This window comes from Clytia hemisphaerica, unplaced genomic scaffold (assembly GCF_902728285.1).
Source record: "Clytia hemisphaerica strain Z4C2 unplaced genomic scaffold, Clytia hemisphaerica genome assembly, whole genome shotgun sequence".
In the NCBI taxonomy this organism is placed as follows: Eukaryota; Metazoa; Cnidaria; class Hydrozoa; order Leptothecata; family Clytiidae; genus Clytia; species Clytia hemisphaerica.
Genome location: NW_027103253.1, coordinates 912544 through 927759, shown reverse-complemented (window position 1 = coordinate 927759; position 15216 = coordinate 912544). Strand labels below are relative to the sequence as shown.

Here is a 15216-nt window from a genome sequence, read left to right as displayed (position 1 = left end):
TATTTTTACATATTATTCAAGTTTTGTCATTTATATTTTAACGAAATTGACAGTTATCTGACGAAAGCTGATATTTATCAGTGGTTTCTTTGGTTGATGATTAATTTCTAAGTCATAAAAATCGAGTAATAGAGACTTTATTATCAGCATATTATTGATAGCAACATAAAGCAAGGAAAGATCAATTGAAAGGAATACAAAGTTCTACAAAGTTCGCAACGCGTCAAAGAAAATCGCTACTTCAAACTTGAAAGTCTTATATCTTGAGATCTAGAAGGAGTTAGAAGGTTGTGGTTTTTTGTCAAATTTTTGCATTTTTTTGACTTTTTGGCTTCTCGCTTTTTTTTTGCTTGACCATGGGGCCAATCCAATTCCTACGAGTTAGACCAAAAATGCAAAAATGACGATTTCTAACTCAAACTGGGCATTACAGGAGGGCTTCGCCCTCCTACATAGCCCATGTCTGATATTATACGACATTGGCACTTAAAAGGTTAATAACGTTGGATGAACGTTAGCATCTGCTGAGTATAAAGTTGTGTCTAGTTTGTTTAGTATAGCTCGATTCTTTACTTGTGACTTGTAGCCTGTCTTACTTTTACGCTCCCCAGAATGCTTTTATAAAACAGGCACAGATCGGGTAGACAAAGTTTGTATCTGTTTGATACTAATAAGATTGTCTTTTAGAAAATGATTTGTCTTGTAAGAGAGATTTTCAGACAAATCCAATTTTTGTTGTCATCGAGAAAATTTCTTACATAACTCTTAGTATGATGATTATCAGTTCTTCGCATTTTAATTCGGTTGTTGATCTTGCTAGGATTTTTCTAAATTATGTACCTTTTTTTCTCATTTTCAAATTAAAGGCAACATCGAGTCATTTTCTATTTGAAACTGAAGATAGGACCGCAAGGAATCTCTGAAAAGATTTAAATGTTACACAGCCCTGTATCGATTATCCGGTGAGAATTTTTAAGGCAGGTTGAAAGTTGCCAATTCCTAAATTAAATGCCATCATGCTTTACAGTGTTGGGAATCGAAATTAAAAAAATTTGAATTATCCCTTTTCTTTCAGGGATGAAATTTCAGGATTTTTAAGTCACTGGGAATATGATACATGAGAACTTAGTCGTTTTTATAAGAAAACTTCTTTGCACGCTTTTTATTCATAAGAATATTTGTGATGCAAAAAATTTAGAATATCACCATCATTGAATTTGGCAACTGACGAAACTGAACCTAAGAATGTTATTCTAGAGCATTTTTAACTGTAAATTGCCAATTATAACCGCCCCATTAAGGACTCGAAGGCTCAATACTTTCACAAAAATGTCATTTTATGCTTTAGTAAATTTCGTTCCTAACCTAAGAATACCGTGAGATTATTTTAGGGTGATTTTCCCAGAAAAAAGTTTAGAAAATTAAGACCAATTTCATAAAAAAGCGTGTAATTTTGAGAACGAAATTTTTGAAAATGAATAACTTTATTCTTCTTTTTTCTTACAAGAAAAGAACTTCGTTTGACATTAGCGTGCAGTTTGTCGTTTGTAAATTAGCATCAATTGCAAGCATAGTTACAAAACAAAAAAGCAATCTCGTACCATTTTAATTAGTGCTTTACTCATCATTTCATTCAAAATATACTATATTGTGAGACCACGTTTGTTTGTAAAATGTTTCTTCCGTCGAAACTAAAAATATTTTGTTACAAAAAATAGATTCCAAATCAATCGAAAGATTTCTTGAAAAATATTTTTTCTCGATACTTGATTTTTTTTTCATACTGGTTTGAAAAGCCTCTTTTTGAGGTCGGATGTTTTACACTTGATGTTTCGCTCAACACTTCTATTTTTCATTCATATTTGATTTGATATGCTTTTTTGCAGGTTTCGATATTTTTTTACTGTTTCCCTCGTTCCTGACTTAAAGAAAATTCATTCTTCAAATCTTTAGTAGATTAGTTATAGAAGGTTTGATTAGTGAAAGACTTTTTGTATTATTAATAGTATGCCATACCTGTCAAAATGAATTGATACCTTTAGTTGGGCAATTTTTTAGGCAATCTAAATTTTCACTCATTACTGCAGCTAGCAGCACTAACAATTTCGTGACAAGTTTGACGGCTGGTAAGTAAAATACACAGTGGAATTTATATACTGCCTGTTGATACAGGGTGTTTAGATGTTTTGTGAAGAACAATGTGTTGATAAAGGGGTGTTTAAAATCTTCTTTGGATTCCGTTTCCGATTTCCGATTCCGATTTCTTTGGATTTTCTACGCAGAACTTTACTCTATTCGTTCCATTGGACCTGTTGATGGCAAGCTTTTAATTTCTAGGAATATTAACTAACTTGATAAGATATTATTTATATGTGGAAATGAAGCAAGAGATTTATTTTGCTCTGTGTTTGACGGGAACATGTTATAACACGCTCCTTGACAAGCCTTGAGAGTCACTCTATTTGAGAAATCTGATCTATTTGTTATTGTTAAGGATATAACAAGAGTAAGGTCAACAAAATATATCCTCTCCTCGTCATTTCTTGGGTTTAACATTTTATAGAACATCATAGCCAAAAGTTTTGTTTTGAAATCACATACATAATAATGTTTGATATATTCATCACAAGATGACAAAGCTAAATTATTAACTGTTAAAAAAATGTGCTCGCAATTTTTTTGGGTTTTGTTGACAGTCTTGACGGTTGATGGGAAGAGAAGTGTTTCAAGAAATTTTTTTTTAATACTACTTCGTATCTTGAATCTTGACTTGTGCCTAGAATTGTGAAATGTCATAATTGGGATACCACCCCTGTAGAGGCAACCCCTGTAGGGGACTTAGCAGAAGCGTACGTCTATTGTTTAAATGGCGTCATTCTATTGTTCTCTGCGCACAAGGAAGAGGGGGGTAACCAATATTTGGAAAACTTTTGCGTACGTACTATATGGATGACCCCGCATCAGAGTGACCATGGGATTGATTGTCTAAGTTACACTCCGATATGTTTTGTCATAGACAAAAATTATTTCAGTGCGGTAGTTAAAGTTGGCCGATTTCTTCATGATCATGATTCAACTGGTATTGAAATGAACCTGGAGTACTGTGGCCCTAAAATTAAATTTATCAATCTTATCATTTCAGCAAAAAAAAAGAGAAAAATTGTAAAAACATCACAAACTAATATATTCTAATTTATAACCCATATCAAAGGAATGTCAACATTAGATAGAAGTCCATTAACCGCGCGTTGTGACTCAAGTGGATCAGAAGAGACTAACGATAGGAATACACCTTCACCTTACAGTATGTTACAAAGTAACCTTGGTGAAAACGAACCTTATAATCAAAATCATGAATACGCAAAACCTGAAGATCTAAGAGGTGATATAGCTTTCGAACTTGAAAAAATCGATTCCGCTCGTAAAAAACGGAATTTAATATACGAATCAACAGCACCAATCAGTAATAAACTTGATAATAACCGGAATGGTATATTACCACGTCCGCAGACTGATGCATCCGACGAAGCACTTATACCGCCCGGAACGGTCAAAGGAACGAAAAGGAGAAGAACATTACTATGTCTGGTGATAGCAGTCTTTATTATGTCATTGGTAGCTGTATCGTTGGCAATTTTCGCATTTTTAAGCAGAGATGGCGGTGGATCAATGATGGCTCAGAAATCATCAACAGGTAAGAAGTGTTCTCTCAAAACTCAAAAAACATCGAATTTTAATCGAAGAATAGCTCGCTATGATATAATGAAAATATTCAGTCCCTAAAGATTTAGAATGAAACCTTTTTAATTTAAACCAACCTTTCTGCAATATACACGTGAACGTTATATATAATCTGAAAGTAGTACGCCATCTAAGAAACCTCTTTTGGGCCATTTTGGCAAAGAAAATAATAGACGATATCGCGTTTAGATAAATGCAATGCATTCTGGTTTCTCGGGGACCCTCAAGGGAATTACAATCTATTCCAGATCATTATATAATCGACATTATAATTCCTTTGAGAGTCCCCGAGAAACCAGAATGCATTGCATTTATCTAAACGCGATATCGTCTATTATTTTAGAATCATTTTAGAATACCGATAAAAAGAGATACCTTAAAAGAAGAAATTGCGGGAAGAAATTTCCGCAAATTTTATTTCACGGTTCACAGCTCAAAATTCGAAAGTTTCGCGGAATTTAATTTCACGGATTTGTCAAAAAGCCGCGAAATTAAATTCCGCGAAAATTTCTTTCCAAGGTATATCTATAATATAGTATCCCCTTATTAAATTTAGATGAGCTGTATTCAAATCTCTTCGGGTTTTAAATTTCTAATCAAATTAACTTTGAATGACAAGAGAGGCACATATGAGAAAATAATATGATCAAAGCCACGTTACAAAGCACTTCATCGCTCATAGTTGTCATGCCTTTGAAATGATCATTTGATTGAATTATAATTTCTGTCTGGTTTTCGTGGTCGATAGGAAAGAAAAAACAATTAAAACGATACCAATCTAAGTATTTTAAGCTGTCATGAAAATGTCACAACAGTAAAAACGTTCTTAACCAAAATTTGATCGTTTTATAACACAATACACCTTTTCGACCGTAGCCGCCAATTGCCGCGCGGGTATTTTTTTGTCCACTTTACCACCCTAAAACCGTCGCAGTCTTTTCTTCGCACCTATAGACAATAGAAAAATGTGTAAAAAAAAAAGGATTGGATCGAGTTTAGGGGGATAATTAAATAATAAAGTGGCACGAGCCTGACCACACGACTACGGTTGAAAAGGTGTATAGGGATAAATTCATCAGACGAATACAACTCCTTTGTTTTTTCTTGACAAATAATTGGTAGCCTTGGCTTGGTAGTCATTAAACAGCCCAAACAAAGTAGGATTGATGAAAAAGAACAACCATGAATAAACCTACAAAAACTCGTCAAAGCTATCAAGATATCAACCTTCCCGAAAATTGACTTATTTCGAAGACAAATCTGCTATCGGATACATCCCTGTCTCACAGCCCCGGTGGAACTTTTTTCCTCAGTGGGGATAAAAATTCCTAATGAAATCTAATTGAAATCCTAATCGGGATAGAAATTCTATTGTTCCAAGGTTAAAAAACGTAATGGGATGGTTTTGAAGTACAATTTTTAAACATGGAATTTCGAGTGGGGATGAAGGTACCACACAGACAGCGTTAAGATTTGAGATTTTCAAAATACTGACCCTATACTATTACTGAAAGAAAGGTTTAGAACAAGCAAACGAAATATCTTTCATTCTTCATTCAACAGAGAAACCAGAGAGTACATCAAGCACTGGAGATCCAATTCTCATTCATGACGACAAAGTGGATGCTGAAGAAGTTCATCGCATCAAATACAATCTCACTCATCTGACTGAACACGTGGTAAGTAACTCGCCATTTAAGGAGATTCAAAGTTACTGACCTAGGTTAAAGAAACAATTTTAAATGTAAAGGGACCATGGCGTTCGAGAAAATGATACGCCATTGAATGTTAGAAATTCGCTTTAACAGTGATTTAAAATATTCTTGAAATTTTGGCGAATTATGCTGAATTTTGAGACGGAAAGTATTTCTTTATACTTCGCTGAGATGGAAGAACTTTTAATACTACTTTGAAAAGTGGAGCAAGTAAATAAAGCCTCTAAAAAGTTAATTGCAAAGCCGATTTCTCCCGTTCAGAAATAGTATGGATTTCAACAACTCAATCTAATATCTTCGAATATCAAATATCCTCTTCGAAATAACACTTTCAAGTTTAGAGGACGAGAGGTTTGAATAATGAGGTGGGAACTCTGATTCGATCTTCAAGGGACCAAGAATTTTCTTCGGAACAAAGTATTATTGGATCAGGTCGGGTTAGCGTGGTACATGGGTATAACCCGGACAGTGAAAGCGACTGTCCCGCTTTGCGCCCAACAACAATTTTACTGACCAAAAGATTTCCGTCACTTTCGACTGTCCCGCGTCACACCCAAAACGACTTTTTTCGACTGTCCTGCTTCGTACCCAAGACGACGATTGTCGACTGTCCCACTTCGTACCCAAATCGGAATTACCCCACACCCTTCCACTGTCCCGCTTCGTACCCAAATCGGAATTACGCCACACCCTTCCACTGTCCCGCTTCGTACCCAAATAAGAATTGAGCCACACCCTTTCACTGTCCCGCTTCGCACCCAAATCGGTATTATGCCACACACTTCCACTGTCCCGCTTCGTACCCAAATTCGAATTTACGCCACACCCTTCCACTGTCCCGCTTCGTACCCTAATCGGAATTGAGCCACACCCTTTCACTGTCCCGCTTCGCACCCAAATCGGAATTATGCCACACCATTCCACTGTCCCGCTTCGTACCCAAATCGGAATTACGCCACACCCTTCCACTGTCCCGCTTCGTACCCAAATCGGAATTACGCCACACCCTTCCACTCTCCTGCTTCGTACCCAAATCCGAATTACGCCACACCCTACCACTGTCCCGCTTCGTACCCAAATAAGAATTGAGCCACACCCTTTCACTGTCCCGCTTCGCACCCAAATTGGAATTATGCCACACCCTTCCACTGTCCCACTTCGTACCCAAATTCGAATTACGCCACACCCTTCCACTGTCCTGCTTCGCACCCAAATCGGAATTATACCACATCCTTCCACTGTCCCGCCTCGTACCCAAACAAGAATTGAGCCACACCCTTTCACTGTCCCGCTTCGTACCCAAATTGGAATTATGTCACACCCTTCCACTGTCCCGTTTCGTACCCAAATCGGAATTACGCCACACCCTTCCACTGTCTCGCTTCGTACCCAAATTTGGAACTGTGCCACACCCTTCCACTGCCTTGCTTCGTACCCAAACAAGAATTACGCCACACCCTTCCATTGTCCCGCTTCGCACCCAATCTTGAATCATTATTATTATCATGAACATATAAACGACTGGACATCTATCTTCCATTGTGTATTTGAAGCGAGTTTCGTTGCCGCCTGTTTTTCAAAATTGGTATAAAAATTCTGAGAATATTCCGTCACAATTTTATTTCTTGGAATTACTTAGATAAAAGGATTCATAGAGCTTAAACGTTGATTGTAATTCACAGAAGAATTATTCTATATATCATAAGTTTGCAATATATTTTATCAGCATTTCTCAATGCAGAAATGCAGAATTTAAACTGTGTTTTTACTTTTGAATCACTTTTGTCACTCCAATAATTCTTTTTATGACATGAAAAACATAGTATGTCAAAGGTGAGAGTCTGTGTCATAAAATTATCATTATTTGAATCCCATACTCTCTAAAATTATTCCATAATTTTGAGTCCAAATTTAAGAACATTAGTCGGAATTTTGACAAGATGACGACGATTCTGCCTCTGTTATCTTTGTCATGATATAGATAAAAGACTTGAGAAGAGTAGAACAACAGGGACTTTTGTCGAAGTTTTGACGTTGTTAGCAAGGTATTGCCAAGAGGTTTATTATCTAAATTTATTGTTTCGTTTTATAACTTTAACGAGGCGGCAACGAAGCTAGCAGTGATATCTTCAAAAATACAAAGGAGATGGATGTCCAGTCGTTTATATGTTCATGTTATTTTAAAGAATACGGTTTCTGATGTTTCTTGACGTTTCGAATTTTGATGTTCACGCAGCTTTTCGAGACGTTTCGTTTCAAAGCAAAACAAACTATTAACGTCTGAACATATCTAAACTTTGTATAGTGGAGTCTCTTTAAGTCGAGTGTCGAGTGTCGAATGTCTCTAAACCTTTCTTCATAACTCGAAATTTCCTTTACTCGAACAAATTTGTGTTCCTCGCGCATGATCGAGTTATGGTTGCATAGGAGTACTCTTTTTGAACAATGAAAGTTACCATTGCATTGAGGTGGATAATCTAACGTCATTTAGTTGAGGTATTTCGAATTTTAACACATTAGCTGCCAAATACGAGTATACTCGTATGCTTAAAGCTTGGTACCAAGTGCGTCTAACTGTGCTTAAATGCGTCGAACACATTTTTGCTTTCTAGTGAGTACGCATTAACTAAGCACACTTAAGCGCACTTAGCCGCACATATACGCACATGAACGCCTTGATTTTGTTAGGCGCACTTAAACGCGAATATTAAAAAGTTTTGATATTTTGACGCGATCATCAAACACACCGCGTGTAAACACTATTCAGCCCTTTTGAAATTTGAAGAGATTGAAGGGATTTTTTATATCGCGTTTAAGTGCACCTAACTCTTTTTCCCTCTCTTTCATTCAAATCACTTTGTAGTGAGTACATAAATGGCGTTTAAGTGCGCCTAGCTGATAAACGCACGTAGATGCATTTAAACGCGATCTTTTGCACAAGTGAGTACCAAGTTTTAAAAGCTTTTGATGACTTTGATATAGAAACTTTTGCTTTTCTTTCAGATTTTTTGAATCTAAGTGAAATTTTACGTCGATTGGTATAAAATTTCAAATTTAACCCTATTCGTACTAGGGGGGGGGAGCTCTTTCTGTTCGGAAGTCAAACTATTGGTAATAGCTCCTGAAATAATAGAGCTTTTGCCGTGAAATTTTCTGTAAATTCCTTACTTTTATTTTTCTTCAAAATAAAAAAAAATTTGACACCTGAATATTTTAACACCTTGAGCATGATGACATTTCTGACAGTAAGGTGTCACAAAAATTGACACTTTTCCAATACAAATTTATTTTTAATGTCAAATATATCGTTTAAACCGTAATTTATTGAATATTTAGGATAAAATAAGCATTTTAAACTCAGGCAACTTTTTTTAAAGCCTTTGTTAGAATACAATAGCTTTTTATAAGAACAATGGAAAATTTCGGTTTTTGCTCACTTTGGGCATGATGAGTGACGTCACCAAAAAAATTTTTTGTCAAAAGTTACCTTACGTGACAAGGATCTTGTGTGCCAAATTTCATCCAAAAAGGCCCACTAGATCAAAAGTTAAGGGGTGGTACAGGAAAAGCCCCCCCCCCTAGTTCTGAACCGCCCCTAAAAGCCTAGTTTGAATAGGGTTAAGGCATTTAAAGCATAATGGAGGCCACAACCCGGGTAAGACTTTCGATAAAATTCAAAGAGAAAAAATTTTCAATTTCTCAAAAGGTTTAAAATAGCTCTGACCTTCCACCGCAGAGACTTGAAAAACGCACAAAATAACTGCTGACAGTTAACAAAACGTACTCCGCGGTTTTTTACACGAAGAAGGGCAACGCACTCAGTTAAACTTCAGTACCTTCAAATTGTTCAACGGCCAAATTTTAGCAAATCAAACAAATAAGCTAGTGCCCAGATCCCAAAAATCTCAGTTTCTCAGTTGAGAAAATTAATATCACATTTAAGATATCTTCATTTATGACCCAGAATCGATTTGCTTACAATTTTCTTTGAGGAGACCCTGCTTCTTCCGTGTTCCATTCAGTTCTTAGATAAGTGAGGCAGCTAGCTGTAAGCCCCGTCAAAAAACCCCCATTAGATCAATGTCAATTGAATATCTCCCTGGTGTGCAAGTTGACTTGTTTTGAATTTTGAAATTGATTTTTTTTGCCCATCATCTTTGATCACGTGATCAAAATCCACGTCAGAGAATGGTCAATAAAATCGGGGAACTCACTGCGCACTCACTTGGAAGGGCAATGTAACGTAAATTAATGTAGATTACTGTGAAAAAAACTGATTCAATTCAACCCAATCGTCAAAAGTATTAGTGCCATCATAATAACAAGTGGAAATTCTAGATTTTTAAAATAGTTCTGTGCTATCTTTAACACTAAAATTAGTGAGTTGAAATTTGATAAGTAACTGTTAACTCTTTGCTTAGCCCTTCGACTAGAAGTTCGAGCATCTTGTCACTTTTTTACAAGGGTAAGTATTTTTTTCTTTGAGGGGGAGGCTGTCTGGTTGGTATTTACAGACCAGAATGTAAACTCGACTGAAATCATGTTTCGACTGGTTGACCTTTTCGGGTGAAGGGTGATTTGTCAAAGAAAAGAGATTAGTAACATAATATATTAGTTCCCGTGAGTATTTGGCACTTTGCAAAAAGGTCTGTAAAATACACGTTATTATCGCCTGCTGGATTTCAGAAACTACTGGAACTTTTAACTTGAAAGTTTTCCTAAATTATTATTAGTATTGACCATCTAAGATAGTGTGCACAATTTTACAGATCGGTCCGTATTCTACCTAAAATACTCACTTTCATCAACAACACCTACACGAACAACTCGTCTGATTTTGCTGAAATTTGACCGCAAATATGTACTCTCAATACCTAACACTTGTCAGAATTAATAAGTCAATAAAATTTACCAACCAGTAATTGCAGTATCCTAGGGCTGATTTAGGCAGAAAGAGCATATTTGGGCCGTTCTGTAAAATGCACAATTAACCAACAGGTGTCAAACGATTGATCTTTTGCCCAGAAAATACATGTCATGTGGAACTTACAAAATTATCTTACAAATTTGAGCGAAAAAAAAGTGAGACTAGTTAAAGAATACTTTCGGTATTTTCAAGAATGATGACGCCATCAGGCGACAATGGCAATCAATGATGGCAGAATTTTTATCAAAGATGCTAACAACATCGTTCCCTGCGTATTACCAGCTTTTGATGCTTACTGATGGCGCTAAATAATAATATTCTCTGGCGTATATCAGTAACGTAACTAAAGGATGGAATACACTGGGACGAGATTGAGATACCAATTCATATTTCGTGCACACTTACAAGATTTAAAGTCAATAGACCTTTTCATAAATCAAGTCAAGAATATCACTTGCCTCGTATTCAAACAATTTCCATGGTGATTGTATTCCTTGAGACATTAAATGATTTTTTTTTTGAATAGAAGTAGTTGCAATAAAATCCGCTAAGAGTTAAACATCATGGCAATAAATTCAAAACGAGACAAGTGATGTGCGTAACGTAATTTATGAAAAGGTCTATTAGATAGATATTTCAAAAGTTATCAAAAAATCCATAGATGCTCGAAAGGTTAAATCAATGTAAAAGCAAAAAGAGCTAGAAGTGAATCTGCGGGCAAAAAAAGCGTACGCTGTATTTTTGACGACGGATTGAATTTAGCGTTTTCTTTGTTTTCGAGAAGTATATTTAATAAAATCTAGCAGAAAACTTCACTTTCAATCTGGAATTTGTATAAAAACAAGACGAGCCAACTAAGGCCGCACAATTTAGGTAGGATTTAGCAGCTTCAAATCCTACATAGGAAATTCGCTTCTAGCCCTTCGGGTTTTTACCTCATTTAGTTGAAGGCTATAACTTTGATTCCTTGTCAATATACACGCTTTTTTTGTAATAATTCACTTTATAAGAATGTTCATGATGAAAATGGCCAAAAAATTAAGAATAATGCAAAGAATATCACCATCATGGAATTTTGCTACTCAGCCAAGAATGTCATTTTTAGAGCATTCTTAATTCTTAATCGTCAATTACCCCCAAGTAAAGCTCACTCCTTTCACAAAAATACCATTTTATGCTTTAGACTATGTGGCGCCATTGTGGACAATATCCGAAGCTCGAATTATATATGCTAAACTCCATTTCCGTGGTCATTTTTTACATGTATATTCTTAACTCTCAAATGTTTATTCTAAGTTTGAACTAAACATGCTCGACTTTTTAATATTTATCTAATAGACCTTTATAAGTTTCAAAATTATATTTTGGTAGATATCTTTGTTTGAATGGCTGATTGTCTTACAAAAATATATTACATAATGCATTGCGCGAAATAATTCTCCGATTTTCCCGATTTATCATAAAAATTTCATCGGTTCTGTAACTTTGGTAGGCAAATTCTATCTTGCCAAGGCAAACGTGGTTTTGTCGAAGTTGAGTGAGTGTAGTGAGATTGAAGGCTGAACCATGAATGATGCTTAATAAAAAGATTTCAAATTCTTCCGCCCTATTTTTTGATTACTAATCACATAGCTATGACACAATCTTTATTTGTTTGCGGAAAGTACCCGGAGGCCGAGTAAAAATCGGGGAAATCGGGAAAACTCTGCGCAATGCATTATGTAGTGAATATTTTGAAACTGAACAAAGATGAACAAATCATAGCATTATCACATTTGAGAGTTTATCATACATCGAATAGAGAGAATTTGCTTTTAGACTCAGCATATATATATGCTGCTCTGCCACCCAAATATCCTGAGTGAATATAGTTGGACAGAAATTCTTATTTCTTCACATATATATATATTTGAAAGTTTAGAATATATATAATGACCACGGGAATGAAGTTTAGCATATATAATTCGAGCTTCGAATATTGTCCACAATGGCGCCCCATATTAGACATTTGTACTAAATGTTAAATCCAGTCTGAATTAAGACCCCAACCTAAGAATACTGTAAGAATATTTTAGGATGATTTTCCCAAAAAAGCTAAGAATATCCATGATGAAATGAAGCCACTTATGTCCCTTTCTATATGTGATTTTCACACAAATATAGGGTTTTATTTGATTTTTATTCAATGGATACGAAGCAGGACAGTAGATGGGTGTGGCATAATTCCAGATTTGGTACAAAGCGGGACAGTGGAAGGGTGCGGCACAATCCCAATTTGGGTACGAATCAGGACAGTGGAAGGGTGTGGCTCAATTCTTGTTTGGGTACGAACCGGGACAATGGAAGGGTGTGGCATAATTCCAATTTGGGTACGAAGCGGGACAGTGAAGGGTGTGGCACTGTTCCAATTTGGGTACAAAGCAGGACAGTGGAAGGTTGTGGCATAATTCCGATTTGGGTGCGAAGCGGAACAGTGAAAGGGTGTGGCTCAATTCTTATTTGGGTACGAAACGGGACAGTGGAAGGGTGTGGCATAATTCCAATTTTGGTACGAAGCGGGACAGTGAAAGGGTGTGGCTCAATTCTTGTTTGGGTACGAAGCGGGACAGTGGAAGGGTGTGGCATAATTCCGATTTGGGTACGAAGCGGGACAGTGGAAGGGTGTGGCGTAATTCCGATTTGGGTACGAAACGGGACAGTGGAAGGGTGTGGCATAATTCCGATTTGGGTACGAAGCGGGACAGTGGAAGGGTGTGGCGTAATTCCGATTTGGGTACGAAACGGGACAGTGGAAGGGTGTGGCATAATTCCAATCTGTGTACGAAGCGGGACAGTGAAAGGGTGTGGCTCAATTCTTGTTTGGGTACGAAGCAGGATAGTGGAAGGGTGTGGCATAATTCCGATTTGGGTGCGAAGCGGGAAAATGGAAGGGTGTGGCATAATTCCGATTTGGGTACGAAGCGGGACAGTGGAAGGGTGTGGCATAATTCCAATTTGTGTACGAAGCGGGACAGTGAAAGGGTGTGGCTCAATTCTTGTTTGGGTACGAAGCGGGATAGTGGAAGGGTGTGGCATAATTCCGATTTGGGTGCGAAGCGGGACAGTCGAAAAAAGTCGTTTTGGGTGTGACGCGGGACAGTCAAAAGTGACGGAAATCTTTTGGTCAGTAAAATTGTTGTTGGGCGCAAAGCGGGACAGTCGCTTTCACTGTCCGGGTTATACCCATGAACCACGCTAACCCGACCTGATCCGTATTATTTACTGATTTCTAGCTGCTGGGACCAATATTTTAGTTCCAATCATAGGAAGAGTTGACGGGTTGATTGTAAACAAAGTCTTTCATCACATCAGAAGATCTTGGCAAAGCTCCGAACATAATAGACATTTTATTTTACTTTTTTAGATAAAAGATTTGGAAGAGAAAATTGAAGCACTCAACAAAAAATTGGTAAGAAAATCCTCCTTCAAGATATATAGAATTATCATGAATAAAAAAACAATCTAAAACACAACTAAACTATTAATGACAATGAAATCGATACCATCGTAGAATCAGACAAATTCGAATCAAATTTGCCTACACAAGCAGGCTTTTTTCGTTTTTACGTTTGCAAAAAGCTCTACAGCAGAGAACCATATAATGGTGATAAATCGCCACTTTTTCAAAAAATTATCTCCTCTTGCAGGAAGCAAAAGCGATTGAAGGTCCACGAGGACCAGAAGGACCGGCCGGGCCACCAGGCACTGGCGACTTCAGTAAATGTACATATGAAGAGAAGAAAACATTTGGATCAAAAACAGTGGCTTTCACAGATACAAGATTTGTAGCGGACGACAAGGTGAGTTTATTCGTCAAATGTTTTATTTTTATTTTTAAGAAATGTCCCAAAAGTTGCCTTTTACCTTTGACAGGCTCTTTATAAAGTTCATTCGTTTCAGGTGTACACTTTTTTGGCTATCATGTGAAAACCATTAACAGAGGTTTCGTGTACTTTAGTAATCATTTTTTCATAACAAAGTCGAAATGATAAATATGAGCTATTCAAAGACAAGAGGAAAACTTCGGCACCGTATCCTCCAACCAAACCAGAATGTTTCCATCTCAGGTCAAATTTTTGATAATCATGAGTTTATATTCTTTCATTTTAGAATACAAAGATCATGTCCGTCACGTGTTCTCATGTTGGAGCTCAAGCTGCCGTTCTCAAAAGCAATTACGATTCAGTCAAAGGTCAACGAGAATATTTCTGCAGATGCGCTGGTATCAGTGAACTTCCAGCCTTAAAATCTAAAGACCCTTTATACATTTCATGTATAATTCACACGTGGAAGTGTCCTAAAACAACGTAGTATTTTTATATACCTTAAGGGAACTTATTTTGGCGGGAACTAATTTTGGTGAATTCGCCAAAATTAAATATTTTGCTCACTCGCCAAAATTAAATTTTTTGGTATTTTGCCTAGATAACTTCTTCAGTTCACAAAAAAAGCTTCATAAAAGGCAAAATAGAACAGATTTACGCTGTCATTCGCCAAAATCAAAAAAAATCATCCATCGCAAAAATTAGTTCTCGCCAAAATTAAACATTTTCAGGATTTTTGCCGCTCGTCAAAATTAGTTCCCGCCAAAATAAGTTCCCTTAAGCTAAATAATTTTTTAAAGGGAATTATTTTTCAAGACCTACGGTTCGGAAATATCAATCCTATTGCATTTCCTTAAAAAGATCTCAGCTAAGTTCGAACCTATCAATGAAAAGTTGCTAAATTTAGCTTTTTCGATGCCAAAATCATTTTTTGTTTCAAATTTTGTCAAGATTATTTTTAATATAGAAA

At 36.5% G+C, this 15216-nt stretch overlaps 1 protein-coding gene across 1 annotated transcript; it reads left to right on the top strand.

Moving 5' to 3' along the window:
• Positions 1-3146: 3146 nt before the first annotated feature.
• Positions 3147-15189, top strand: LOC136798052 (uncharacterized). Its single transcript, XM_067054639.1, has 5 exons — positions 3147-3694; positions 5305-5420; positions 13787-13831; positions 14070-14222; positions 14533-15189. The coding sequence occupies exons 1-5, from the start codon at positions 3214-3216 to the stop codon at positions 14731-14733; spliced, it is 996 nt and encodes a 331-aa protein (XP_066910740.1). The 5' UTR covers positions 3147-3213; the 3' UTR covers positions 14734-15189.
• The last annotated feature ends 27 nt before the right edge of the window (positions 15190-15216 follow it).

What these genes read in the sequence shown, in the direction of transcription:
- LOC136798052 (XM_067054639.1), top strand. Translation starts at nt 3,214, where the DNA reads ATGTCAACATTAGATAGAAGTCCATTAACCGCGCGTTGTGACTCAAGT. An exon ending in CTCATCTGACTGAACACGTG is followed by an intron (nt 5,421 to 13,786) that starts GTAAGTAACTCG and finishes TTACTTTTTTAG; the next exon opens with ATAAAAGATTTGGAAGAGAA. An exon ending in GATTTGTAGCGGACGACAAG is followed by an intron (nt 14,223 to 14,532) that starts GTGAGTTTATTC and finishes CTTTCATTTTAG; the next exon opens with AATACAAAGATCATGTCCGT.